Here is a 26387-nt window from a genome sequence, read left to right on the forward strand (position 1 = left end):
ATAGTTGAGAGACAAATTTGAAATTACATTTAAATTGTCAGCAATTTCTAAGTCATTTAAAAATTATTTTACTATTAAAAGATACTCAGTTTGGAATATTGGTTTTTTAAACCTTAGATCTAACTGTGTGTTAGGACAAGTTGCCATTATACAAATATAATTTTAATGAAGTTGGTAGCTTTTTATTTACTAGCATTTTCATACTTGTGTAAGGAAATGCCTTTCTAGGAGAATGAACTTTCCCACTGTATTAGTTCTCTGTAACTGCGTTTGACTGCAGCTTCATGGGAGGCCTTACACAGTTCTGGTGTAAGGGTTCCCAAACCCTGCCACATAAGAAACTGTGAGAGATAATAAATGTTTGAAATGTGACATTTTGTGATATCACAATATAAAGACTTTCATATACTTTACCTGAAGGCTCTTTATAGGTAGATCATCCTGCCTTCTTTCCTTTTGAAAAGGAGTGAAGCACTTTAGAAGAAAAAGATAAATCAAGCCATCATAGCCAAGTTCCTGAGGCAAATATAAAAAGAATGTATTTAGCTTTAAAATATTTATATAATTGTAGAATAGTTCATTTTCATTATTAATCAAAACAATGCAGAAAGGTAGTTGAAGAACATTCTAAAAATCACCCCAAATCCTGCTACATTTTGGTGACGGTCCTTTTGAAATCTGTTATGTACATAGACATACACACACATTGATTTATCTTTTCCGTACGTGGAGCCATACTATCCATGTGTGGTTTTCAGTATTTTTTAACCCATGCCCTTTTTTGATTAACAGAAAAACACTCTTTGAGTGTGATTTGAAATTTTATGGTATATTAAATAACATGACCAAAACCAGTTTTATTTTTTTTTTTTATGTTTTTTAATAAATTTGTTTATTTTATTTATTTATTTTTGAATGCATTGGGTCTTCGTTGCTGCTCGTGGGCTTTCTCTACTTGCGGTGAGCGGGGGTTACTCTTCGCTGTGGTGCACGGGCTTCTCATTGCGGTGGCTTCTCTTGTCGCGGAGCACGGGCTCTAGGCTCTCGGGCTTCAGTAGTTGTGGCACACGGGCTCAGTAGTTGTGGCTCGTGGGCTCTAGAGCACAAGCTCAGTAGTTGTGACGCACGGGCTTTGTTGCTCCGTGGCGTGTGGGATCTTCCCGGACCAGGGCTCGAACCCATGTCTCCTACATTGGCAAGTGGATTCTTAGCCACTGTGCCACCAGGGAAGTCCATCCAAAACCAGTTTTAGACAGAGGTAATTAAAAAAGGGGAAACATTTTAGTTTAATCTTAAAAGAACCTTTAGGTAACATGACACTGGTTTGTTTCCCATAAAGCTATTTATCCTAGGTAATATGGAAGACAGAGCATAACAAGATATTTTAAATAATTTTCTCAATATTCAATTGGAGGAGAAGCTGACTACTTTTTAGGAGAGAGAGACCAGCTTAGCCTTTCTTGCCTCTGTTCCCTTGAACAGTTCAGTTCTTGGCCCCAAATTTGTGTATACCTCTCAGCAAAACAGAAGCCCTACAGTTCACTGGAGATTAGTGACATAACCTGTGTATACTCCTGTTTGAGGAGTATTACCCCTGCCACCATCCCCACTTCAAGTAAGTGATCTTTCCAACAACAGACAGGACTCTTCTAAGGTGAGTTTTTCTTCTATCTTTTCTTCTTTTTCGTGCTGTGTTAGTGGCCTGTATAGATTGGCTGGCCCACCCATGGATCTGCCTCTGTGTCCATGTGAGATTTGGCTGTCATCTCACACTTCCAGCTCTTGACTTGCCTTCTCCCTAAACGTGTGCTTCTCTGCTAGTTGTCCCTGTTGAATAAATCTTGTCTCCCTTGCCACTGCTGTTTCCCTCATCCAAGTACCTAGCATCATTCTTGGCCTGAAATGGACTCGTTTCTGGTCTCCTCATTTCCGTTTTGCCTCTTTACATTTCCCTTTTCCATACAGTATACTGGGTAATCTTTTAAGAGCTTAGAATCAGATAGTATTACTCTTCCTAAAACCTTCCTTTGTGCTTAGAGTAAAACCTGAATCAACTGCCACCACTTGCAAGGCTCTGCGTGGTCTGTCCCTTGCTTAATCTCTTGTCCTAATCTTTTGCTGTTTTCTTTCTCAGTCACTCTGCTTTAGCCGCATTGCCCAGACTTAGCAAGATTCCTTCCCCCAGAAATATCAGACTTGTTCCTGCCTTCACGTCTTTGCACCAGCTGTTTCCTCTGGCTGGAACGCTCTTCCCCAGAGCTTTGCATGGTTGGCCCCTTCGCGTTATTCAGGTTTCGTATTTCACCTCCTCCAGGGGTCTTCCCCAGTCTTCCAATGTAGTGTGGCTCCTGTTTTATTGCAGCTCGCTGTTTTATTTTCTTCCTCACATTTAGCAATCTTAAACCATCTTTGTGTGTTTGTCTCTTTTTTTATCATTTCTCCGTCCCTCGCTAGATCTCCGTCCCTTGCTAGAATTTTAATTATCGTGTGACTGTAGCTCTTGTCTGTCTTGTCCACCCTGTATTCCTAACACATAGAACAATGTTCAATAAATCTTATCTAAGTGAAAAGAATCTGTGAGTGAATCACGCAGGTGGAGGAATGTATTTTTTTACACCTTGAGGTGGCTGGAACCAGCCCTTCAAGTAGGAAGGGAGGAAGGTGAAGAGGCAGAGCACAAAAACACTTTCCTAGTCGTGGTTAAGGCATAAAGTGAATAATATAAAGTGTGGCCCCACCGTGAATATAAGAATTTAGAAACTTAATTCACATTGAAGAAGGATGAGTTATTCAAACAAACCAGAATCAGTTTAATCCTGAGGATTTCCTATACTATTAATAACTTCAGTCATTAAGCGATGTAGGTAATTTGATGATCTTCAAGACCCCAAAAGACACTTGATTGAATATTTTTTAAAAAAATCATTTAAAAACATTGCTGGTTGAATATAAGAGAAAAAATTCTTAGTGTTGCTTATAGGGTCATTTCTGTCCCTTTGTATTTTATAATGCAAAAATTTATGTGTTTTCCATAAGTGTTTTCAAAGAACTACTATGTTGTGGGCTAGGAAAGATTATACTGTAAGAGAAATATTTTAGTACCTTTAATAAAATGTGCCCTGAAGAATTTTTTATATTGAAAGGTAAAGGAGACTGTGTTCTTAAAACCTGTAAAAAATTAAAGTAGATTACTCTGCAATGACTAGTGCAATTTTGTTTAGTTTATAAACTAATATTTTTATTGGCCCCTAAAGATAAAGAGGAATAATCAACCTAGTGATTTATGTTAAATACATTAAAGTTTCTGTCTGCTTCTTTTCTCTTTCACATTCAAATAGTTTTGGGGAAAAGTAATAGTTAATCTGAGATCTGAGTTAGTTTTTTTTCGAGCCAGCACTTCTCAAACTTAGTTTCAAATGACTGTTGCCCTTCAAAGTGGCCATCTCGGAAAGTTGTACATTTGTTCTAACAATGCTTCCATTCCTTAAACTACTTTTGTAGGTTCTTTTTCAGAAATGTTTCATAGGCGGTTTTGGAATTATGAATGAAAATTAGCCTTCTTTACAAATTAAAAACGTTGCTTTTTTTTTGACTACATGAAGACATACAACTTCCTTAACTGACTTCATATTAATATTTTATTAATTTATGAAGCCAATACTGCTGTTATGCAGTTGAAGTTATGACTCAGAAGATTATGAGAGATATCTTACAAAGTAAATCTCTGTAAAGAACAAGAGTATTGTATAACTTTGTGAAGTAATAGATTAAAAAAAAAAACAAGCTGTTGAGACCTGGGTGACTAACTCACCCCCCTTTTAGATTTGCATTTTATCTGAAACTGAGTGCGGTGCATTGTGCTGTGCTACAGATGTAAGTTATGGGGTGCCAAATCTAGAGGAAGCGCCTTTTTTTCGGGAAAAGAGAGAAAACCATCTGGTACCAGAAAAAGGCCAAAAGTGGGCTCTTTTTAGTACTAACTGAGTGAAAACTAAGAGTCTATATTTAAAATATGACCATAAAACTACTCTTCTTTTACAGTTCTTGGCATCAAAGACTACAGACCTGTTTTGGATCATATACCTGTTTTCAAAGTCGAGATACACTTTGAGAGAAGTAGTTGAAGCAGTGTTGGTATTTATTGTTAGAAGGCATATAGGTTTTATTGTGGGATAAATGAATTATTTGTTTAAGTGCAAGTCTTGTTGTGTCTTGGCCTCCATGACCATTAAGGGTTTTTATTTTGTTCTGTAAGCCAGTGTTTTAATCGTTTGTCTTTAAGGATCACTTTTTATTAACTTATTAAATATTGTAAATATGCGGGGTTTTAAGAAACTCTTTTCTTCTCTTTTTTTTTTTTAAAGCTGCACGTCATTGACTCCTGGACCCAACTGTGACCGATTTAAATTGCACATACCATATGCTGGAGAGACATTAAAATGTAAGTAAATGATGACTCTTCTACTGAAAAATGTAGATTACAGTGCTAGCTATTGGATTTTGTGCTTTAGTTTGTATTTCTGGCTTTTAGGTGTTATCTCCTAAGATACTGATTAGAAGGATTTACCACTTTTTGAAAATTTGTCTTTCAGTCCTAGTTCTAGTCAGAGTAAGGCATGCAGCTCAATATCAAAAAAACAAACAACCCAATCCAAAAATGGGCAGAAGACCTAAATAGACATTTCTCCAAAGAAGATACACAGATTGCCAACAAACACATGAAAGAATGCTCAACATCATTAATCATTAGAGAAATGCAAATCAAAACTACAATGAGATATGATCTCACACCGGTCAGAACGGCCATCATCAAAAAATCTACACACAATAAATGCTGGAGAGGGTGTGGAGAAAAGGGAACCCTCTTGCACTGTTGGTGGGAATGTAAATTGGTGCAGCCACTATGGAGAACAGTCTGGAGGTTCCTTAAAAAACTAAAAATAGAACTACCATACGACCCAGCAATCCCACTACTGGGCATCTACCCTGAGAAAACCATAATTCAAAAAGAGTCATGTACCACAATGTTCATTGCAGCTCTATTTACAATAGCCAGGACATGGAAGCAACCTAAGTGTCCATCGACAGAGGAATGGATAAAGAAGATGTGGCACATAAATACAATGCAATATTACTCAGCCATAAAAAGAAACGAAACTGAGTTATTTGTAGTGAGGTGGATGTACCTAGAGTCTGTCCTACAGAGTGAAGTAAGTCAGAAAGAGAAAAACAAATACCGTATGCTAACACATATATATGGAATCTTAAAAAAAAAAAAAAATGGTCATGAAGAACCTAGGGGCAAGATGGGAATAAAGATGCAGACCTACTAGAGAATGGACTTGAGGATATGGGGAGGGGGAAGGGTAAGCTGGGACAAAGTGAGAGAGTGGCATGGACATATATACACTACCAAATATAAAATAGATAGCTAGTGGGAAGCAGCCGCATAGCACAGGGAGATCAGCTCGGTGCTTTGTGACCACCTAGAGGGGTGGGATAAGGAGGGCAGGAGGGAGGGAGACGTAAGAGGGAAGAGATATGGGGATATACATATATGTATATGTATAGCTGATTCACTTTGTTATAAAGCAGAAACTAACACACCATTGTAAAGCAGAAACTAACACACCATTGTAAAGCAATTATACTCCAAAAAAGATGTTAACAAAAAAAACAAAAACAAAAACAAAGTAAGGCGGTTGGCAGGGAGTAAGTTGTGGTCAAGTGGGCATGCACACGTTTTATCTTTTATAGCAAAGGTCAGAAATACAAATGGCTACAAGGCCAGATTGGTAACATGAATGAGGGAGGCAGGCTAGGTGTGGCAAATTGGGGCACTCCTACCCAGTTTCGAGGGGTTGCCCTTACTGATTTATTGAGAAAAGTTAGAAATCTGAATTTTTATTTGAATTCTCAGTTTTAGATGTAGGCCACTTCTTCAAAATTACAATGTGGGCCAGCATTATGCAGGCCAAACCAATGTGTGTGTGGGCTGGCTTGAGCTCTTGGACCACTGGTTTGTGACCTTGATGAATAGTATGCAAGACCTACTGTAGGATTTAGTCCACCATCTACAGCATCTGCCTAGGTTGCATCAGCCCTTCTCTGCCATAATTACCAGTACTGAAGCTCTAGCTTAGTGTGGAAATGATGGTAGCTTTGGTTGGTTAGTATCAATAATCTCATCAGGAATTTTCTTTCTTGAAACTGTACTAGTGAATGGGGTATGAAAGTCTCTCAATTCTTATACAGAGGAATAAAGAACAAAGATGTTGAAGGTGGGACAGATGGGTAAGCAGTGCCTTTCAGACCACTATAGGCTAGGAAAGGCCACATCTTAGTATTCGTAGAATCACTTTATATTAATTTACCAAATGCAACGTGAACCAAAAAATTTGTGACGTGCTGACTTGTTAACCTTTCATTGTTAGATCATTCTCTGGAAACCATTAAAATACAAAAGAATTTCACCTCTCTGAGGTAGTAGGACAGACTAGGTTGCTACTTTTTTTGGGGAAAAATATTATTGACTAAATTTGAAGAAAATGATCAAAGTAAATCATTCACATTTACTAAAAATATAAATAATTCAAACATTTTTTAATACATGAAAACAGTAGTCCTCTGTTCCATTTCTCCCCAGCCCTAGTCCTGTTTCTCAAGGGAACCACTTAAAATATTTAAAAAAAATTGTTTCAGTGTTTAGTTCTCCTGGGGATGATCGCCACATATGTAAGTAATATGCTTATGCCTCTACTTCTTGGCTTATCAATTTTAGATATTACTATCTTTTGATTTCCTGCTCTGATGCATAAGGTATCAGCCTATTTTCACTGCACCCTTTATCTCTCTCTTCTCCTCTGTAGTGTAATTATACCACTATTATTGGTGCCTGTGTTAGTTACCCTGTAGCTTCAAAATTTTTCTTTTCTTTTCTTTTAAAGGATCATTTAAAGCATTGTATTGTATAGTTAAATGAACAGCTCCTAGAAGTTCTTAGTAAGTGCCTGGCACACAGTTATCACTGTTATTACTTAAGCAAAATCTCTATGCAGTAATGATGACCACTTAGTATGCTTTTATTTAGTTTCCCGTTAACCATAGACAGTGTCTTTTGGCTCCCCACTTTATAAGATGAAGATATTAGCCCCTGCCCTTCCTTCCATTCCTCTTCCTCACCTCCCAGCTTCTGTCTTCTGTTATTTTCCTTTTGCATTGTCAAGGGTGATAACTTACTGTCTGTTCTAAATCTACAGTTGCCATCTGTGCTTTGTCTACAAATTGCTTGAATGATTAACTCTGCAGGCCTGCTCCTGCAGTTATCACTATGGGATTTACCTTTATTATTCCCTTGGATTTGACCTTGTAGTGTAGAATCTGTGTATTGAAAATTCTGTGTTTTTAGAATTATGTCCTGGTAAACAAGTTACCTTGTTGTTTTGCTGGACCACTTGCTCAGATTCCACTCCTCCCACTATCCTTCCACCTTTCCTGTAGCTCCTCTGATAATTTTTTATTAACACAGTCATAATTAGGTATCTTAATTTTTTTTTTTTTTAATAAATTTATTTATTTATTTATCTTTGGCTGCATTGGGTCTTCGTTGCTGTGCTCGAGCTTTCTCTAGTTGTGGTGAGCGGGGGCTACTCTCTGTTGTGATGCATGGGCTTCTCATTGCAGTGGCTTCTCTTGTTGCTGAGCACAGGCTCTGGGCACATGGGCTTCAGTAGTTGTGGCACACGGGCTCAGTAGTTATGGCTTGTGGGCTTTAGAGCGCAGGCTCAGTAGTTGTGGCACACGGGCTTAGTTGCTCCACGGCACGTGGGATCTTCCCGGACCAGGGCTTGAACCAGTGTCCCCTGCATTGGCAGGCGGATTCTTAACCACTGCGCCACCAGGGAAGCCCAGGTATCTTAATTTTTAAGAGTTCTAAGATCTCTGTTCCTCTTTTGCAACATCTTGTTCTTATTTTATAAATATAGTATCTTAAAAGTTTTCGAAGGATATAGTTTTTTTTCTGTTTTCTGAATTATTTTGATTTTCCCCAGGGATTATATTTTTATCATCTTTTTTTTTTTTACCTCTTATTCTATAGCCTTTCCTCAAATAAAAGATGGGTTTTGGTTGTCCATTTATATATAAAACATGATAAAACTCTGATTGGGACTTCGGTATAGGCAGGACTTAATTGAGTATATGGGTTAATGGTGGGCAGGCTGTTAATATGAGCACCCCTATGTGTCATATTTGGAGTTCAGCTGTTCTGGCTCTCCCCAAATAGTTTATTCTGTTTTTTAAGAAAGTCTTCTATATTTTTTTCCTGGGGATACCCATCTGGCCACCATGCCATTTTTGGGAGATGGGTATATATAGATTATTGCCTGTGGAGCTTTTAGTCAGTCTCCCTGTTCTTAGCCCCTTGTCTCATTCTTGCCTCTCCTTACACTGGATGACTACAAGTTTTTATGGCTTTACCAGGACAGATGGCTTCCTCCTCATCAGTAGCCTCTTTCTCTCATTATTGCAGCCAAAGCTTTCTCTGCCCTATCTCTTCAAGTACTACTCTTCCATCTGCATTCTGCCTTCTAGGAATTTGTGGAAGTGTTGCTACTGTTTTCCCTTCCTCTTCACTCTCCTGTTGTTTTTGATTTTTATCTTTCTGTTCCTCCACTATCATTTAATGAGAGGGTGGGTCTTAGAAGAGAGAGGAAATAAATGTTTGTGGTCAGTCCACAGTCTTGAGCCAGAAATAATGTGACTTCACAAAGATCTTTCTAGCTGTATGAGTTTATGTTAGGAAGCATTTACTAGTATCCTGTATCCTCTCACTACTGTAAGCTTTTATAACTTTGGTGATTAGGGTATTTGGACTGGTATTTACCATATCTTGTAGTTATGTCCTATTAAGTTATTGCTTGATATCATCATTATATGCTAGAGACTTAATTTAGCCTGTAGAATGCTCTGTAATAATTGAGTAATAAATGAACTTTATATACTGAGATTCTTGCACATTAAGGTGAGTCAGACTCCTAGCCTTAAGCAGCCCGTAGCCAAATAAAAGGAAAAGACAATTGATTACGGAAACTGTATTTACAAAAGTTTATTGAATTGGAAAAATAAGAATGTGACATTCTGTTACTTGTATCAGTCTTTTGCCAACAGAAATTCAATCTTTAGAAGTTATTTATTGTACAAGGAATTTGTAATTGGAACATCGCTCTTAACAATTCAGAAAACAGGAAGGACATACAGTACTTTGCAGATTTGGAGTCTGTTTCTATTTTGTCTTTATATATTTTACTCTGCCTTCTCAAAGCAGATTAATGACAATATTATGTAACCAAATTTAAATTTTGAGATATTTTATATACTAGGAAACAGTTCTATAAATTTTGCAGTTAATGATAGTGAGAATGAAAGACAAAGGAGAGGGCACATTTCTACTCATGAATTCATGAATTTATTCCTACAGAATTACCCACATGTAAAATGAAATAATTGAAGTAAAAAAGACCAGAAGATTACAGTACGTTAGGAATGACGTTATTGTCTCCTCAGCTCTTTTCAATGTGTAGAGAAAACTGTTGGGCATTGAAAGCGTTGCCAATTTGTGTAACATTCTCATGGAAAATATCAAAGGATATCTGAATTAAAGAGAAGTCCTTCTAACACAACATCGTAAAGCAACCATACTCCAATAAAAATTAATAAAAAAAAAAAAGTCCTTGAATTTCATGATTGTAGAAGAGACAACTGGTACTTACTTAAAGAGGATTGGAAAAGTGAATCTTCAGTGATCAAATTGATTTAAATAAAACAAATGTTAAGATCTAGGATGGTGCCACTAAAATGAATGAAAATATGCCCATTACAGCAAAATTCACAGAGGAAGATCAGCGAGATTCTTACAAATGCATATTTGTAAAAATAGTCACGCGCTATAGCACTTAACTCTTGAAGAAATTATTGTGTTTGTGTTTTTTTGTGTCCTATTTAAATAGGGCGGGTGTGAAGCTGTTTTGCTCATATTTTATTTCTAACCTGTACATTATTGCCTGGTATTTAGAGGGGAATTTGTGTTTGTGGGATGAATGGACCATGTTCATTCTTTGGATATGATAATGAAGAGGTTTGATGAGGAAGTGACAGAACTCTGAAATAGTCTCAATTTTACAAGTTTTTTGAGTAACACTATTATGTAACTATAAAGAGAGATAATTGAAATATTTTAAGTTATATCAAGCAAATCTGTGGCCGAAATCAAATGGTTTCCTAACACTGGTTTCAAATTTGAAATTATCTTTTGTTTAAAATTTCTATTTTTCATACTAACAATTTATTTTAATCAGGGACTGTTTGGTTATAAGAAACCCATTGGAACAAGCATAAACTAAAGAGTTTGTTTGTTTGTCTTTATAAGGAATTAAGTGAACTCCATGGTGCCCAAGGGCAGGAAGTATAGCCAGGCCTCATAGGGACTGGAAGGGTGGCAGGCACAGTAGTAGCTGGTCAGCATCTGTGTTCTTGTATGTCTTTGTCTTTCTCCCGAAACATATTTTCCTGTCACCATATTTACTTTATTCTTTTTCCCCCAGATTTCTGTTTCTCCTCATGTGGAGCAGAAATGGCTTCCTGAGCCCCCTAGGACATGGTGACTAAGTTCAAGGCCACGAGAAGACAGTCTATGGTCTTCGAGTGAGAGGGTCTGTTTGGCATCTTGGGCTGGGTGTCCACTTGGGATCCAGTCATATAGCCAAGAGCTCTGGTTCATGTATTATCATGGTTACTAGAGGCCAGTTTAACACAAAGTGAGCATGGGCTGGGCAGGTACCCAGAGAGGTATCTATTACACTGTTTCAGGAGTTCTTTCTAAAGAGATTCCAAGTGAAACTAGAGGCATTTTCCCTTTGTCTTTAGCGATAGAAGCAGTGCCATTGTTTATCATCTGAGAGGAATGATGAATATTTCAGAGCCATTTGTGACAGAGTCAAGAAGTCATGCCAAAAAATTATCTCCAAAGGTTTTGAAGTTGAAAGACTTTCCCGGAGGAAAAGCCTTTTTTTCAGAGGAAAAAGTGAAAAAAAAAAAAAAAAGATTATGATTTGAATGATATGTTATGTCTCCGTGTCTTCAGAGGAGCAGTATAAAATCGAAGCATTTCCAAGGCTTCGATACTATGTCACTAAATTTAAATTTGTATTTTTTGGAGAATGATTACAACAAAAGGAAACCAATCTCAGAACTGCTATTTAAATGGAATGTATCATTTAATTAAACAGTGGTCAAATATACACAAAGATTTTTATAGACAAATTGTAAATAGTGTTCCAGAACTTCTGCTTTACTGAATCTTGAAATTCGACTTCATTTTTATCCTATCTCAAGTGGTTTGGCTGCCCTGTGTGTGTGTGTATGCATTGACACAGTGCTTCTTGCATCTCAGGTCTATTATATATTACTTTGTCTTAGCCAATCAGCATAGTAAACTCAGAAAGCTCTTTTTTTCTGCTCTTTGTCCTTTAAAGACTTCACTTATGTAGCAGTGTGTAGAGACACTCAAGGGCTTTGCCTGATGGCTGTCAAACATAAACTAAACGCCAAACTGGTAGCACCAGAAGGTCCCAGTGGTGTTTTGGAGAAGTTTGTTGCATCAGCTGAAAGAGATATTAAGGTTCTGTTGATTTAATCTTATCTGTAAGAATTTTGCACTTTGCTTGGTTTGTTCTTATACCTTATATCCTGAACTTTGGTCAGTAGGTCCAAAGGTTGGCTGCTGTGGCTGTAGCTGTTGGCAGTTTTGTTGGGATGACAGTGTTATTTTATGAAAAATTTCTTTTATTGTTTAAAATAAATAATCTATTTGGAAAATGTTAACCGAGTAATCTTTCTGCTTTAACCTTTTCTCCCTTCCCTTCAGTATTTTAGCGACCGAATCCCACAGCCTAGCGTTCGAGGCTGTCACAGTCTGCCCTTCCAGCCTCTCCTTGGGCCCCCTCGGTGGAGCTCAGCTGACGACAGTCCAAGTCAAAAGCCTATATACATTGTACTGGTTGAAGTAGATTTTTTTTGATAGTAGCTTTTATTAAGATATATTTTACATACCATAAAATTCAGTCTTTTAAAAAAAAATTTATTAATTTATTTATTTTTGGCTGCGTTGGGTCTTCGTTGCTGTGCGCAGGCTTTCTCTAGTTGCGGCGAGCCGGGGCTACTCTTCATTGCGGTGCGCGGGCTTCTCATTGCGGTGGCTTCTCTTGTTGCGGAGCACGGGCTCTAGGCGCGCGGGCTTCAGTAGTTGTGGCTCACAGGCTCAGCAAAGTAGCTTCTATGTAAAGAAAACAACCTAGAAACCAGTAATCACATTCAAAGTTACTATTAAACCAATAATCACATTCAAAGTTACTATTAAACATCTGTGCATTTTGATTGTTTACAAAATATAGATGATTACCTCATTAAAGGTTCTCTCTGATCTTGCATCAGCCTCATTGTAACTTCACAAGCTCTTTGAAAAAGACCTTCTGTTCCCATAGGACCCATTCCGTTAACCATATTATGAGTCAGGCGAAATGGAACAATTTCTGGGATCTCAAAGGTTTCTCCCTTAAAACAATGAATTTCATTAAAAAGTAAAAATTTTGGAAGTTTAAAATCTTTATGCAAAAAATTTAGAGCTTTTAGCAAAGAGCAAACATACCCTCAAAATATTTGTATTTGCCAGATTGATTTTCAACATATGCATTTTTGTATTGTTGACTGCATAGAATATAAATCGCATTGAATTAAACAACTTGAGAATTTAAAAAAAAAAATGCATGACATGCAGCAAAATAAAATAAATAAAATATGAAAAAAAAATATATTTGTATTTGCAACTTACGTTAGAGGCCTACATCCTGAAGGAGCCATATGACTCTACCTTTGCTTTTGAGGAACTGAAACACAACTCCTTGGATAAGATCTAGAGGATGGATGGATTCATCTTTCCCTGAATTACTAAAGTGAATAGCGTTATAGAGCAATATTTATGCATTCAATATTTACCCTTATATTAACTCCCTTAATGTCCTTCTTCAATAGTATAAAGTACAAACAAAAATACTCTCATAATTTTCTTCTTTTCTTTAAGACTTTCACTTTAAAACAGGAGGGGAAAAGAAGTAGCCAAGCGTTAGATGCTCACAATCCCTGAGACAGGAAATGTAACATGTAATGTAATGAAGTCCAGTTCATTTATTTTCTGCCATTCTCTAACACCTGCCTTTCCTAGGACTTTTCCATCCTTCCAGTCAGTTTCCCTAAATTCCTCTCTTGTATGAATCCCCTGTACCATGAATTCCAAGAAGAAACATTCTGAAATGTTTGATTTGTTTTTGTTTGATTTGTTTGATTATCTTTGATTTGTTTTCAGTTGGGTCTGTGACCTTTCTTGGTTTCCTGTGACAGCAGACGGCAACCCATAGAGAATGAGGGTGAAGGAAAAAGTGGGTTTAATTATTAGTCTGCCTTTCAGGATCATAACATTGGAAAATTGGAGGGGGGCCTTAAGGAGAGTCCAACAACCTTATTTTATTCCCAGACCTCAGTCTGGACCTACAGAATCTGAATTTCCTGTGATGTTTCCTAGGTATCTGCATTAAAAAAAAAACAAAAAAAATTCTTAGGTGCTGCTGCCAGGTTTGGAAACAATCACATTAAACTACTCTGTCTCTCTAAAAAAAAAAAAGCCTATATACAAGTGATTTGCTTGTTGTACTTCTCAAATATCCTGCCTTTCCTCTTTCTACTTTTGTTCACACTGTTTAGTCTTCAGTAGGATGGACCAAGGCAATAGTAAAATGGCTGGACTGTTCTGTGACATATTTGGTTCTTCATTGGCACTTGCCAACCTGCTGCTCTGATGGCTGTGCTCTCTGTGAGGCTCCTTGGCTGGGACTCCAGGATCACCTGCAAGGAGGGGAGGATTGAACCAATTTTACTAGGACTTGTAACAGTTGCGCTAAGTAAAAAGTTGGACACAGAAGTCCAGGGATTTAGTTTGGCATCATGCCAAGAGGCGTTATAATTTTTCTTGGTAGTGTATTTCATTTTACTTTATCTTTATCTTTTTAAAAGATTCATTTACTTAAAGACTATTATTATCTAGCGTTCAAGGTATTTTTAGAGGCTAATTAGGGAGGCAGGTCACCTTTGATTTAGTGAATGTTCTAAAAAATGCTCATTGAAAGTCAAGTAAGAAGTGCTAATTTTGTGGATTAGACATTAACTCTCCCTTAGATTTTGAGGATTCCTTTGTCTGGTATTTCAGAATGTTTCTTCTTGGAATTCATGGAATGTCGGAAGAATTTTTAATAATAGCAACTAACATTATTAAAAATTTGTAAAGTCAGAAGTCAGCTTAGTTATAGGCTAACTATATATGTATAAAATCTGGCTTTGATGCTGATTATAGTTTATTAAAAAATGACTGATAAAATTGCTAAGACTAACTTATTTAGCATGTATTTTATAGAGAGTTAGGCTTATTTATATACATCTTCTCATTTAATCACACAGTAACTTTGAGATAGAAATTTATATCCCACTTTTTTATATTAACTTTATGGAGGTATAATTTACATAAAATAAAATGTACCCATTTTAATGAACAATTCCATACATTTTGGCAGCTATAAATAGCTATTTAACTGCACCACAGTCAAGACGTAGAACATTTTCATCCTCCAAAGATATAGAACATTTTCTTTCCTCCACAAGTCAGTTCCTTCCACCACCATCCCCCAACCCTTGATCCTTATCTTCTCTCTGAAATTATAAACGGTTTTGCCTGTTTTAGAATTTCATATAAATGGAATTATATACTATGTAGTTTTGGGTGTATGGCTTCTTTCATTCAGCTTAATGTTTTTGAGAGTCATCTATACTATTCCTTATATCAATGCTTTGTTCCTTTTATTGCCAATAGTAGAACATTGTATGGATATGCCACAGTTAAAAAAAAATTCATTCATCTGTTGAAGGGCATCTGAGTTATTTCCAGGTTTTGGCTTATATGAATAAAGCTGCTGTTAAATTTTTGTACATGTCTTTTTGTGGAGATATGTTCTCATTTTCTTGGGTAAATACCTAGGAGTGGTACTGCTGTGTTTTAAGCTAAGTGTATGTTAATCATTAAACTGTTTTCCAAAGTGGTTGTACTATTTTACATTCCTACTAGCAATTTACGAGCTCTCTAGTTATTCCATATTCTTACCAACATTTGATATTGTTGGTCTTTTAAATTATATTTATTCTAGTGGATGTGTAGTGGTATCTCATTGTAGTTTTGATTTGCATTCTCATGTGCTTATTGGCTATTCATATATCTTTTGTTAAGTGTTCAAATGTTTTGATTGGATTGTTTTTTTTGTTGAGTTATAAGTGTTCTTTATATAGTCTGGAAAGAAGTTGTTTGTCAGTTTGTCAATATTTTCTCATATGTCTATGGCTTCTCTTTTCATTTTCTTAACGGTGTCTTTCCAAGAGCACAACTTTTTAACTTTGATGAAGTCCAATTTAACATTTTTTCTTTGTTGTTTATGCTTTTGGCTTCTTGTTTAAGAAATCTTTGCCTACCTGAAGGTCTTAAAGATTTTCTCCTAGAAGTTTTATATTTTTTACCTTTAGCATTTTGGTCTATGATCCAATTTGAGTTAACTTTGACCATATGCATGTTAATTAACCATTTAAGTGTGGGCCCATTTCTGGACTTTACATTGTATTCCACTGATATGTCTATCCTTATGTGAGTATAACCCTGCCTTGATTATTATAGCTTTGTAGTAAATCTTTAAGTCAGGTACTATAAGTCCTACTACTTCTACTATTTCTATGTCCATAGAAATTTTAGAATTAGCTTGTTAATGTCTGCAAAAAATCCTGCTGAGAGTGCATTGAATCTGGAGGTCAATTTGCGGATAATTAAGATCTTAATAACATCGAGTCTTCCAATGGATGAAAATGATAACCTCTCCATTTATTTAGGTCTTCTTTAATTTCTTTAAGTATTTTGTAGTTTTTAGTGAGCAGGTCTTGTACAAATTTTGTTAAATCTACCTCTGAATATTTCATATTTTTTGATGCTAATTTATAGTATATCTATTTTCAACTTTCTTTTTCTAACTCTTTGTTGCTAATATATTGAAAATATAATCCCCCCATATTTCTTTTTCTTGCCTTAGGGCACTGACTAGAGTCTCCTACATGTTGTTGGATTCAAGTGATGAGAGCAGACATTCTTGCCTTGTCCAGATTTTAGGGGAAAATGTACAGTCTTTCACCATTAAGTATAATATTGGCTGTATATTTTTCACAGACACCCTTTATCAGTTTGAGGAAGTTCCCTACTATTCCTAGTTAATTGAGAGTTTTTTGTTTTGTGTTAAAATCAGGAATGGATGTTGTATTTTGGCAAATACTTTCTTCATCTATTGAGATGATCATGTGGTTTTTAAAAAATTTTATTAGTATGGTGAATTGACTTTTGAATGTTCAACTTACCTTGCATTTCTGATGTAAACTCCAGTTGGTCATGATGTATTAGCCTTTTTATATGTTGTTGGATTCAATTTGCTAAATAAAATAGTTTAGAATTTTGCATTTATGTTCATGGATGATATTGGTTTGTAGTTTTCTTTTATGCTTGTTACTGGTTTTAGCATCATGGCAAAACTGACTTCAGAACAGAATGAACTGTGAAATGAGAACCATTTTCCTCAGTTTTGGGGAATAGTTTGTGAAGAATTCATATTATTTCTTCCTTAAATGTCTGGTGGAATTCTCCAGTGAAACCACTTTAAAATACAGATTAAATTTCCTTAATAGATATAGAACTTAGGTCATCTACTTCTTCTCAAGTGTCAGTAGCTTGTATCTTTAAAGGGATTTGTCCATTTCATCCAAGTTGCTGAATTTATTGGCATAATGTTTTTCATAATGTTCTCTTGTTTTTTTTTTTTTTAATATGTAAAATCTGTAATGTTGTCACATCTGTTTTTCCTGATATTGGTAATTTGTTTCTTCTTTTTTCTTTTTACCAGTCTGGCTAGTTTTTTAATTTTATCTTTTCAAAGAACCATCTTTTGACTTTATCCATCTTCTCTGTTGTATTTCTGTTTTCTATCTTATTGATTTCCATTCTGATCTTTGATATTTCTTTCTTCTCTTACTTTGGGTTTTCTTGTTCTTCTTTTTCTCGTTTATTAAGTGGAAGCTGAGGTCATTTATTTGAGATCTTTCTTTTATGATATTGGTGTTTAATGCTATAAATTCCTATCTAAGTACTGCTTTAGCTCTGTCCCTCAAATCTGGATATGTTATATTTTCATTTTAGTTCATCATATTTCTTATTTCCCTTTTGATTTCTTTTTTGACCCATGGGTTATTTAGAAACGTCATTTAGTTTCCAGAATTTTCTATATTTTTCAGATATCTTTCTTTTAGTGATTTTGAATTTAGTTCCATTATGGTCAAAGAACATACTTTATATGATCTACATCTTTTAAAATTTACTGTGACTTGTTTTATGGGTTCTGGTATGGACTGTTTTAGTAAATGTATAGCATCTTGTGAGGGTACAAAGTTGGTGTCAGTACATGCCTACATTTCTGTTAATTAACTTTGTATCTTAGGATGATTCCCTTTTTTTGCAAGATTATGGTACTGGCAATAGTGACTTCATATCAGAAAAGAGGGACTAATAGTTTTTCAGAATAGGTAAAGCAGAGACTTCTGGTCTGACCTAAGAATTAAAGGTATTTAGGAAACCAGGTTCTTAATGGAAGTGTATGGAGGGCCCAGATGTGCTTCTGTTTCTTTTGAACTAGTCCTTTTTCTTTATTATTTTGGTCCTTGAGGGCATTGAGCTGCTCTCATCTCCAGGATATTTCAACAGAAGTTAGCATAAGACCTTTTGGGACATTTGATGGGCATTCCAGATGGCACAGGCGCTCCAGATCACTTCTGGTTGCACGGCAGGCTTTATGTGGCATTTTCTGATTGCTGATCTCCATTGATTTTCACTGGATCATTAGTCTGCTTTAGGGGAAATAATTGAGATTGCATATTTCCATTCTCCCAAAGGATATGAACCATGTCTAAATTTCCTAGTATGTGGCATCATTCATATTAACTTGTATATGTTGATTCTTAATAAATCAATCTCTGTATTTATTTGTGTGGCAGATATGGCTCTTCTGTTTCTATCAAAATAAAAAATGAGACTTCTATTTGATATAAGCAGCCTACCTCTTCATAGAACAGTTCTTTTAATACTTTTCCCAGGCTGCTGTCAAACCTCCAATTTATTGAAATCCTTCTTCACATTTCCAGAGTTAGGCGAGAGATCTTTTGATTCTTCTGCTGGTTCTATATCAGCATATAAAAGACAAAACCAGCAGGGGCTTTACCCTTCCCATTTCCCTTTTGATGCCATTCACATTAATACCATTAGTAACAACCCCACGAAAAAACCAATCAATCAATAAATAAGATTCTTGTTTTTCTTCTGCCTTTGGCTACAGGGCTTGGTTGTAAAAGGAAGAGAACAAAGTGTTTTAGTAGGATCATGTCTTTAGTGGTGGGGAATTAGAGCCATTAAAAAAAAATAAGCAAGTTAAAAATTGTGGCAGGGGCTTCCCTGGTGGCGCAGTGGTTAAGAATCCGCCTGCCAATGCAGGGGACACGGGTTTGAGCCCTGGCCGGGGAAGATCCCACATGCCGCGGAGCAACGAAGCCCGTGCGCCACCACTACTGAGCCCGCGTGCCTAGAGCCCGTGCTCCGCAACAAGAGAAGCCACCGCAATGAGAAGCCCGCGCACCACACCGAAGAGTAGACCCTGCTCGCTGCAACTAGAGAAAGCCGTGCACAGCAACGAAGAACGAAAGCAGCCAAAAATAAATAAATAAAATAAATAAATTTATTAAAAAAAAAAAAAATTGTGGCAAAATAGGAAGGTGGATGCGAAGGGATTTAGGAACTTCCAGGGAGGTCTTTAGACTTCAGATGAAGTCCACATACATCTAACTTGTGGGGGAGGTGAAGGGACAAAGGAAGAGAGAGAGTTAACTTGAGGAGAAAGAGAAAGAAATTTTAAAAAAAGTTTTCATGCAGTCTGAATAAAATTTATATTTCCCCCCTCCTTGGGCCTTAGAAATTAGACTCTTTTCCTATTATTGTCGCTCTATATGGGAAACCCTGTTTGATCGTGATGCTGTAAACCTAAATTGATGTGGTTGCATTCAGCGTATAGAAAAGTTCCAACTCCATCTCTAGTTAGTTCTTCCTTTGTACTTATGCCTAAACCTCTCCATCTGGAGACATGCCAATTTGCCACTAAATTTAAATAAATAAGAACATTTCTCATCAATAGGGGTGGCAAATTTAGCCCCTCTTCAGAGCACTGAGCAATTTATGACCATATGTTAAATACCATAAAACAGCTTTAAAGACTTGGTCCCTGGCCATTGCCAGATTGCACCGTAGGAGTAGGCAGCACTGTGAGGGGCTGGGAATGTTTCCTCCGGCCCTTGGAGGCCTCAGTAGCTCCCTGATGTCACAGCCAAAGAGGCCTGTTTTCAAACATTCCCTTTATAAAGGTGAAATACTAAAAGATTCCATTTTGGCATTTGGGTGCAAAGAAGGCAAGGCTTCTTTTTGATTTTTAAGGGTCAAAATTAGTATGGAAAGTGTTGTGTGGGAGAATGAGTAACTTGGCAGCAGTGAGTCCAGAAGGCAGGTCTAGGAATAGGTAATAGATATCCTACTCATTCTTTTTCTTGGAGCATGAACTGGACTTTTATAAGGCATAAGCAAACCAAATGTCACATGTTTCTCAATCGTTTTCATTTTGCCAACTTTTATGGAATTAATATTAATGTTAAAAACAATTTTTAAAATTTTGTCCTATAGGGCTGCCAGTTCTAAGGATTTCTTTTCTTCCAGGAGGATGACTCATTATTTGGTGAACTCCAAATATTAATTTTTCTTCTTACCATCATCACAGCCTGTGAATCATTTATGGCATTCAGTGGGCTTGTGGCTGAGAAAATGAAGGTGTGTGCCAGCAAACATGTGATTTTTGGTCACGTAAGTGCTGTAGGACCTTAGATGGACTTCTAACATGTGAGGAAACCACTGGTTCAATCAGGGGGCAGTGTTATTAAATAGGAATAGGCACCAAGAAGCTTTGTACAAGATGTTTCTGACTATTCTCTCTGAAGGATAACTCTTCCTACAAAGGAAAATGATGAAATTTGGCTGTCAAAAGTCCAGGATTCCTAGCCTTCTTAAATGTGTAAGTGCCAGCCCGAGGGCTGATTTCCTGTCAGTTCCTGTGTGGTCTGCACTACATCCTCCTTGCAACAGATCAGTATTTTAGGTCATCTATCATAACTGCTATCCTGTAAATTCTTGGAAATTTGATCTCAGTTTGCAGAAGGCAGCTGGCATACTTCTCTAGGAAGTGCAGCTGGAGAGCTCCTGTCTCCCTCTTCCTCAGGCCAGGAAGTACCCTATTGTTATTCATCGTTGCTTTCTTCCTTTGAAAGAACAAAAATCTTCAAACTTTGGCAACTTCTAAAAGTGCTGGGTAGCAGTTTGAAATTACCCTTTCCATTTTGTTGGTCTAGGGCAAAAACTTGAGTGATCTTTGACATCATTTGTAAATCTTGTCTGTTTTTTTCCTAACACATGTATATGCATTAGTGGAAGTTTCCCCCCCATTGCAAATGAGTCATGCTTAAGTCTTCAGAGTCACATGGGGTGCTTCGTTTTATTTCGGGCTTTGATTTTCAAGGATATTCTAATGACTTAGGCCATGTTGTTGCCCAGTTATTTCTTCTCTGTGTGTCTTCCTCTTAACAGTGGGAATTTTCAGTTCCTGCTACCAGCATCCATTAAGACTGTTCACCTTGGATATGACTTCAGTATTTGCATTGGATTTTCACTCTTTGGAAAGCAGAGATAATTTAAAGCACATGTCTTCACTACTTAATGTGAAGATAAATGTCATCTTAGTTCTAATTTGTCATGCCACAGTGGGTGAACTATGTTGTGGGACTTAGAAAAGACCAATTTTCTTACTTTCTTATGACTCGGAGGTCACATTTTGACAACTTGATTTTACTCATGTAGAATAGGAGTTACCTTTAGCCTGGTTCGTCTGAGAGAAGAACCTGTTTATAAAGAGAATACAGACCCATGCATGAGTTATTTTAAGTGGCATCCTTAACAGTCTGTCCTGGAACACATCATTTCTACTTCTGACTCTTCTTTTCATATTTATGAAAACCCCATCTTCTGTGAGGTTCAACATCATTAGCGTAGCTCTCTGTTTCTTTTGTGTTCTGGTTCTTAAGATGAGAGGAAAGGAAAGAGAAATTGTGCTGCTTTACAGAAAAAGTGAACTTTCTGAAGGTGGATTTTATGTCAGATTTATGGACATCAGGCAGTATCATCATAGAAACAGACTGAATCCTGATAATGCACTAAGGAGAGCATGAAGGAAGAAATTTGGATTCCAAGACATGGGAGAATTTGTTATCCAGATTATTTATATCCAATCAAATCTGTGGTTCCTGAAATAACAGATTGCTAAACTCTAGGGGCGGAATCCCTGGGATCTCTAAGGTCTATATGCCCCACATAGTAGCTGATCAGGAAATGCTTATTTATTAAATGAGTGAGACCAGAGCACTAAAAGATTATATCTTATGTGGAAAGTCTCAATTGGAAGGATACTAATTTTCAGTGGGACTTTCAGTGAGACAAGGGCGTATCTAAAGATTTGAGAAAGAGTATCATGGTTTTTGCACTGAAGACAGGGAAAGAGAGCTCTGAAAGTTTATATAAATCTACCAGGTTGATATGCATATTTAGAAAGAACCAGGGAAAAGACTCACAAAAGTAGTTTTGCCAACACTTGGCTACAATAGGACTAAATGACTTTACTTTGTAAAGAACAACTCTTGATTGATGAATCTCTTATTTTAAAATGATGAGTATAATACATTGGGAAGAAAAGAGTAAGTTGAATTTATCCTGAGAGTAGCAGCGCTTTTGATTCTGTCTTCAGGATGGGTCCAATAAGCAGATCATGAAATGATTAGCTAGACATGAAATACGTTGCTTGACAGTATGCCTAAAGACTGTCATGACTGAAGAATGAATGCTACCTCATGTTGAAATCAGACAATTTGGTCATCCTAATGTAGAGCAAATTGCAAAATGTTTTCTTCTCCAGTTAATTTTTTTTTATTGTTCTTATCTTCCTGTTTCTTCTTTTCTGTTTTTCTAAGTGTAATTTCATTACTCTTGGGTAAGACAAGTTCCAGGCAATCACCCTTAAACATCAGATTGTTTACTTGCTTTCTCAGGGTTGACCATCTCCTATAGAAAGGAAAGAATTCACGAATCTCAGAGCACTTTCTCCCATCCACTCATCCAGTCATTACTCAGCACCTCCTCAGTCCAAATTCTGAAGCCCAGTATTTGAGGGGCTCCATTGTTTGGCACTATCATAACCTTGCCAGCACTCTCTCTTCTCTTTACCCCCTTCTTTACTCTAAACCAGACAACTTGGGCCATCTGTCTCTAGCCTTCATTTTCAACTCTATCTGCCCTCTCCCTTCTGAACATCTGGTTCTTACCAGTGTAGTCTGCTCATCATCCCCTGGGCACATAATTTGCTTTCTACCCCCCAACTTTTGCTAATTCTCTTACCCTTGCCTACAGTTACCTTCTCAAATTTCTTTGTTTATCTAAGCCTACTATGGACAGGACTAAGAGTAGACATTTTAAGAGAGAATTGATTAGACTGAGCATGATTTTAAACTGAAACAAAGTAGTGAAGTAGGAGACTGTGGCAGACTGTCCAAAGATGGTCACGACAATATCTCCTGTCCTGCATGCTCTTCTGCACTGAGTGTGACCTTGCCATTCCTCCTTCAAGAGTTGGAGTATAATTTTCCTCCCCTTGAATCTGTGTGGGCTTGTGATTATTTTGACCAATAGAGTATGATGCAAGTAATGCTGCTTGACCTCTGAGGCTGGGTCATCAAAGGCAATTCAGTGTTTGTCTTATTAGCAGGAACACTTGGGTTTGGAGCTTTGAGCCACCGCATGAGAAGTCTGACTGTTTTGAGTTTGCTATGCTGTCAAGTAGCCAAGCCACATGAAGAGTTCACATGTAGGCACTGCAGTTGGCAGTTCTTGCCTTGGGGTTATCCCAGCCCAGGCACCAAACATGTGAGTGGAACCATATTGGACCCTTCAAACTAGCCTGTCCATCAGCTGAATTCCACTGAGTGATCTCAGGCAATGCTGTGAAGAGCAAAAGAATCAGCCACCTACATTCTACCCGGATTTCTAACCCACAGAATCTGTGACCATAATAAAATGGTTGTTATTTTAAGCCTCTGAGTTTTGGGGTAGTTTGTTCAGTAGCGTTAGTAATTAGAATACAGACCCTGAAGAATAGCTGTGGAACAAGAGCCTGTAGGAGGATGGCAGAGGTGGAATCAAGAGCAGAGACCAGAGGTTAAGTCTCCAGAGGGAGGAGGAAAAGACAAAAGGATTAGGAAAGAAACGGGTAAATTTTGAGGAGGAAGGGTGGGGAATTCACACTGATGATCTATTATATTAATTATGCATGTGTGTGTATATATATGTATATATATATATATGTCTATATTTGAATATATGTTATTTATTTTCATATTTGGATGAGGTTGGAGTTGAAGTCTCCTTCCAAGAGGTGGAAGGTCTGGAGAGGGCTTGGCTGCGTGGTGGAGAGTATTCAAGACAGTGCAGATAACTGACCATCAGGTCCTTGCCTTTGACAAATGCTCTTGTGAGGAAAGAGAGAGGTTTGGTGTTTAGTCATTACGGTGTGCCTTCCTTGAGTGAGCTTTGTGCGTAGTGTATACTGTCAGTGTGAAGTACTGGGAACCCTTGGAAGAAGTACAGGGGACTCTCTCCAGAAGAGTGCCTTGGACCACCACGACTCTGTGTGAGTTCCGAACCTCAACATGGCTCTTCAGGATTTCGAATAACCCAAAGATGCTTGTGGTTTTGGGGAATGGAAGGGATCCTACCTTTGGAGTGAGGCATTGATTTTAAGTAGCAGATTTCTTGAGAGAAGAGGGAAACAAATCTACAGTTTTAGTTATGGAGCTTCAGAGGGCTTTTGTCCACATTGAAGACTCAGCGTGTGTTGTGATTGAGTGGTGGAATTGCTTCTATAAAATAATTGTTTTCTGTAGCCATCCAGCAGTCTGGCCACCAGCCACATGCAAGTCAATTTGTTTCTGTGAAGGATTATGAGCTCCATGTCTAAGTGTACTCTTAAGAGTCTGGGAATCCTGTAGTTTTAGATAGTTTTCCATTAAGTAAAATATTTAATTTGTTGAAATCTTTTAACTAATGTTGTAAGAAGAGAGATGCTGTAGCCTCATTGAAATCCTATTACTGGATAAAAGAGCGCTACTTTCATGACAGGGTAACCATGATGTATCAACCCTTTACTTCACGTATTGTGGTCAAGATAGAATTTGCCCCTGTGTTATAAGGAATTCTACTATATTTCACTTGGTCTCTGTTACATGCTTTTAGATTATACCATTTCTTAATTTTTTTTTTTTTCCCCACTCTGTTGGAATGACCTTGGCACTTCTGAGATGTTGTGACTTGTTTTGCTTATTTCTCCACCCTTTCCCTGAAAATTGTGATACATGTAGATAACTTGCTCTTACAGACCCTGCTTGATTTGTTTCTTTCTGACTTGCGTAATTTTCCTGGCTGGAGCTTGACCGTCTCTGTCCTTTGTTATCATCAACTTAAATTATCAAACAGAAAAACTGTCATCGTGATACCATTGCTTTTAAAAAACTGTTCATTTTATGTTGCTTTCTTTTTCTTTCTTTTTTTTTTGAATGTTGGCTAGAGCTTTAACAGTTTTTACTTTGGTAGTGGTTTTACTTTTTAAAATTTTATCATTCCTTGTTTCTGTAAAGCATTTTCTTTTATCTACTTTTGAAGAATTTTAATCTATTCATCCTTATTTTTCAGCATCCTAAATTTTCATTCATTTCAGTAGATTTCCCCCTACTTTAGCTTCTGTGGATTACGGGACTTGCTTTTGTTCATTGTTAGACTTGTTTGACTCTGTCGTGTGTGAACTCAAAGGATCTTTCATACTATTTTTTTTTTTTTTTTTTAGTCTTTCTTGGTCCAGCTGCTGGGCATTTCAGAGTTATTTGACAGTAGGAAGTATTATTCAGTTTTTTTCTTTTTTTTTTCATGAATTCCACAGGCTAGTGCTTGGTTTTCACAAAGTTTCTGAAAGTTTATGAGTGGGCTTTTGCACAATCTTCCAAGCCTTGTTTTGTGGGAGCTGAAGTAGAAGGCCCAGGCTGAGATTGTTCTTTGTGTGCTCATTTGATTCTGCTGCTGGTGTTCTGGTTTGTGCCAGTGGATGCAGTCAGCAAAAGACACATTGCTAAACAATGAACTCAGAATTGAAAGAAAGATTGGTGTGGTTTTTTTTTTTGTTTTTTTACCCCAGCTAGCATTCTGTGGTTATTTCTCCTGATTTTTTGGCAAGTGTTGCTCGTCTGTGTCAAGCTGTGGCCACAGCAGCTTTAAATTTTTGCTTTGTATAATTCAGCTAGGAATTAGAAAGAAGTATTAGCAATCATATAGCATTCCATATTTTCCAAAGTATTTTTACTTAAATGATCTCACTGTAATTGCCCAACAACTTTCAAGAGGGCCAGTTGCCCTGTTTTACATACAAGGGAGGACTCACAGAGTCCAAGTGACTAGGTCACATAACTGGGAAGTCAGGGAGCCAATTCCAAGACTTCTGAGTACAAGCCCGATGCTTTTCCCACCGTAACATGCTGGGAAAGAATTATTGTCTTTATTACCATACACTCACAATTGGCTTCTTAGTAGAAGCAGATAAGAGCAAATCAACGTGATGAGAAAGTGATGCAGGGAATGAGAACAAGCAGTGGCATTGCTGAATAGGAAGTAAATACAACATCAAATGTTAATGCTTCAGTCATACATCAGCTGGGAAAGGTGGTGGTCAGTTTGACTAGTACCTGACTGGGAAACGAACTGACAAACTTCCACTTTTGTGTGGATCTCTCTTGGACACTTGAAGAGTAACAACTCATGGTTGGTTATTTTTGTTTTGTTTCTGAGGGCAAAAATCACAAGCAGAAGTTGCTGAAAATAGGATGAGAAGTTAATCAGGTTTATGAGAGATAAAGGCTTAGTTTCAACTCTGAGATGTAGAGAATAGTCTGAAATGCTGATTTTACTGTGTGTGTCTTTA

At 37.1% G+C, this 26387-nt stretch overlaps 1 protein-coding gene across 3 annotated transcripts in view; it reads left to right on the plus strand.

Moving 5' to 3' along the window:
* The window catches only part of BABAM2 (BRISC and BRCA1 A complex member 2), a 435974-nt gene that overhangs the window by 36816 nt on the left and 372771 nt on the right, over positions 1-26387 (plus strand). For all 3 annotated transcript variants that reach the window (XM_061210583.1, XM_061210581.1, XM_061210582.1), the window contains exon 3: positions 4365-4441. In XM_061210583.1, the coding sequence (XP_061066566.1) occupies positions 4365-4441 (77 nt within the window). The remainder of the gene's footprint in view (positions 1-4364; positions 4442-26387) is intronic.

Source organism: Eubalaena glacialis, chromosome 14 (assembly GCF_028564815.1).
Source record: "Eubalaena glacialis isolate mEubGla1 chromosome 14, mEubGla1.1.hap2.+ XY, whole genome shotgun sequence".
In the NCBI taxonomy this organism is placed as follows: domain Eukaryota; kingdom Metazoa; phylum Chordata; class Mammalia; order Artiodactyla; family Balaenidae; genus Eubalaena; species Eubalaena glacialis.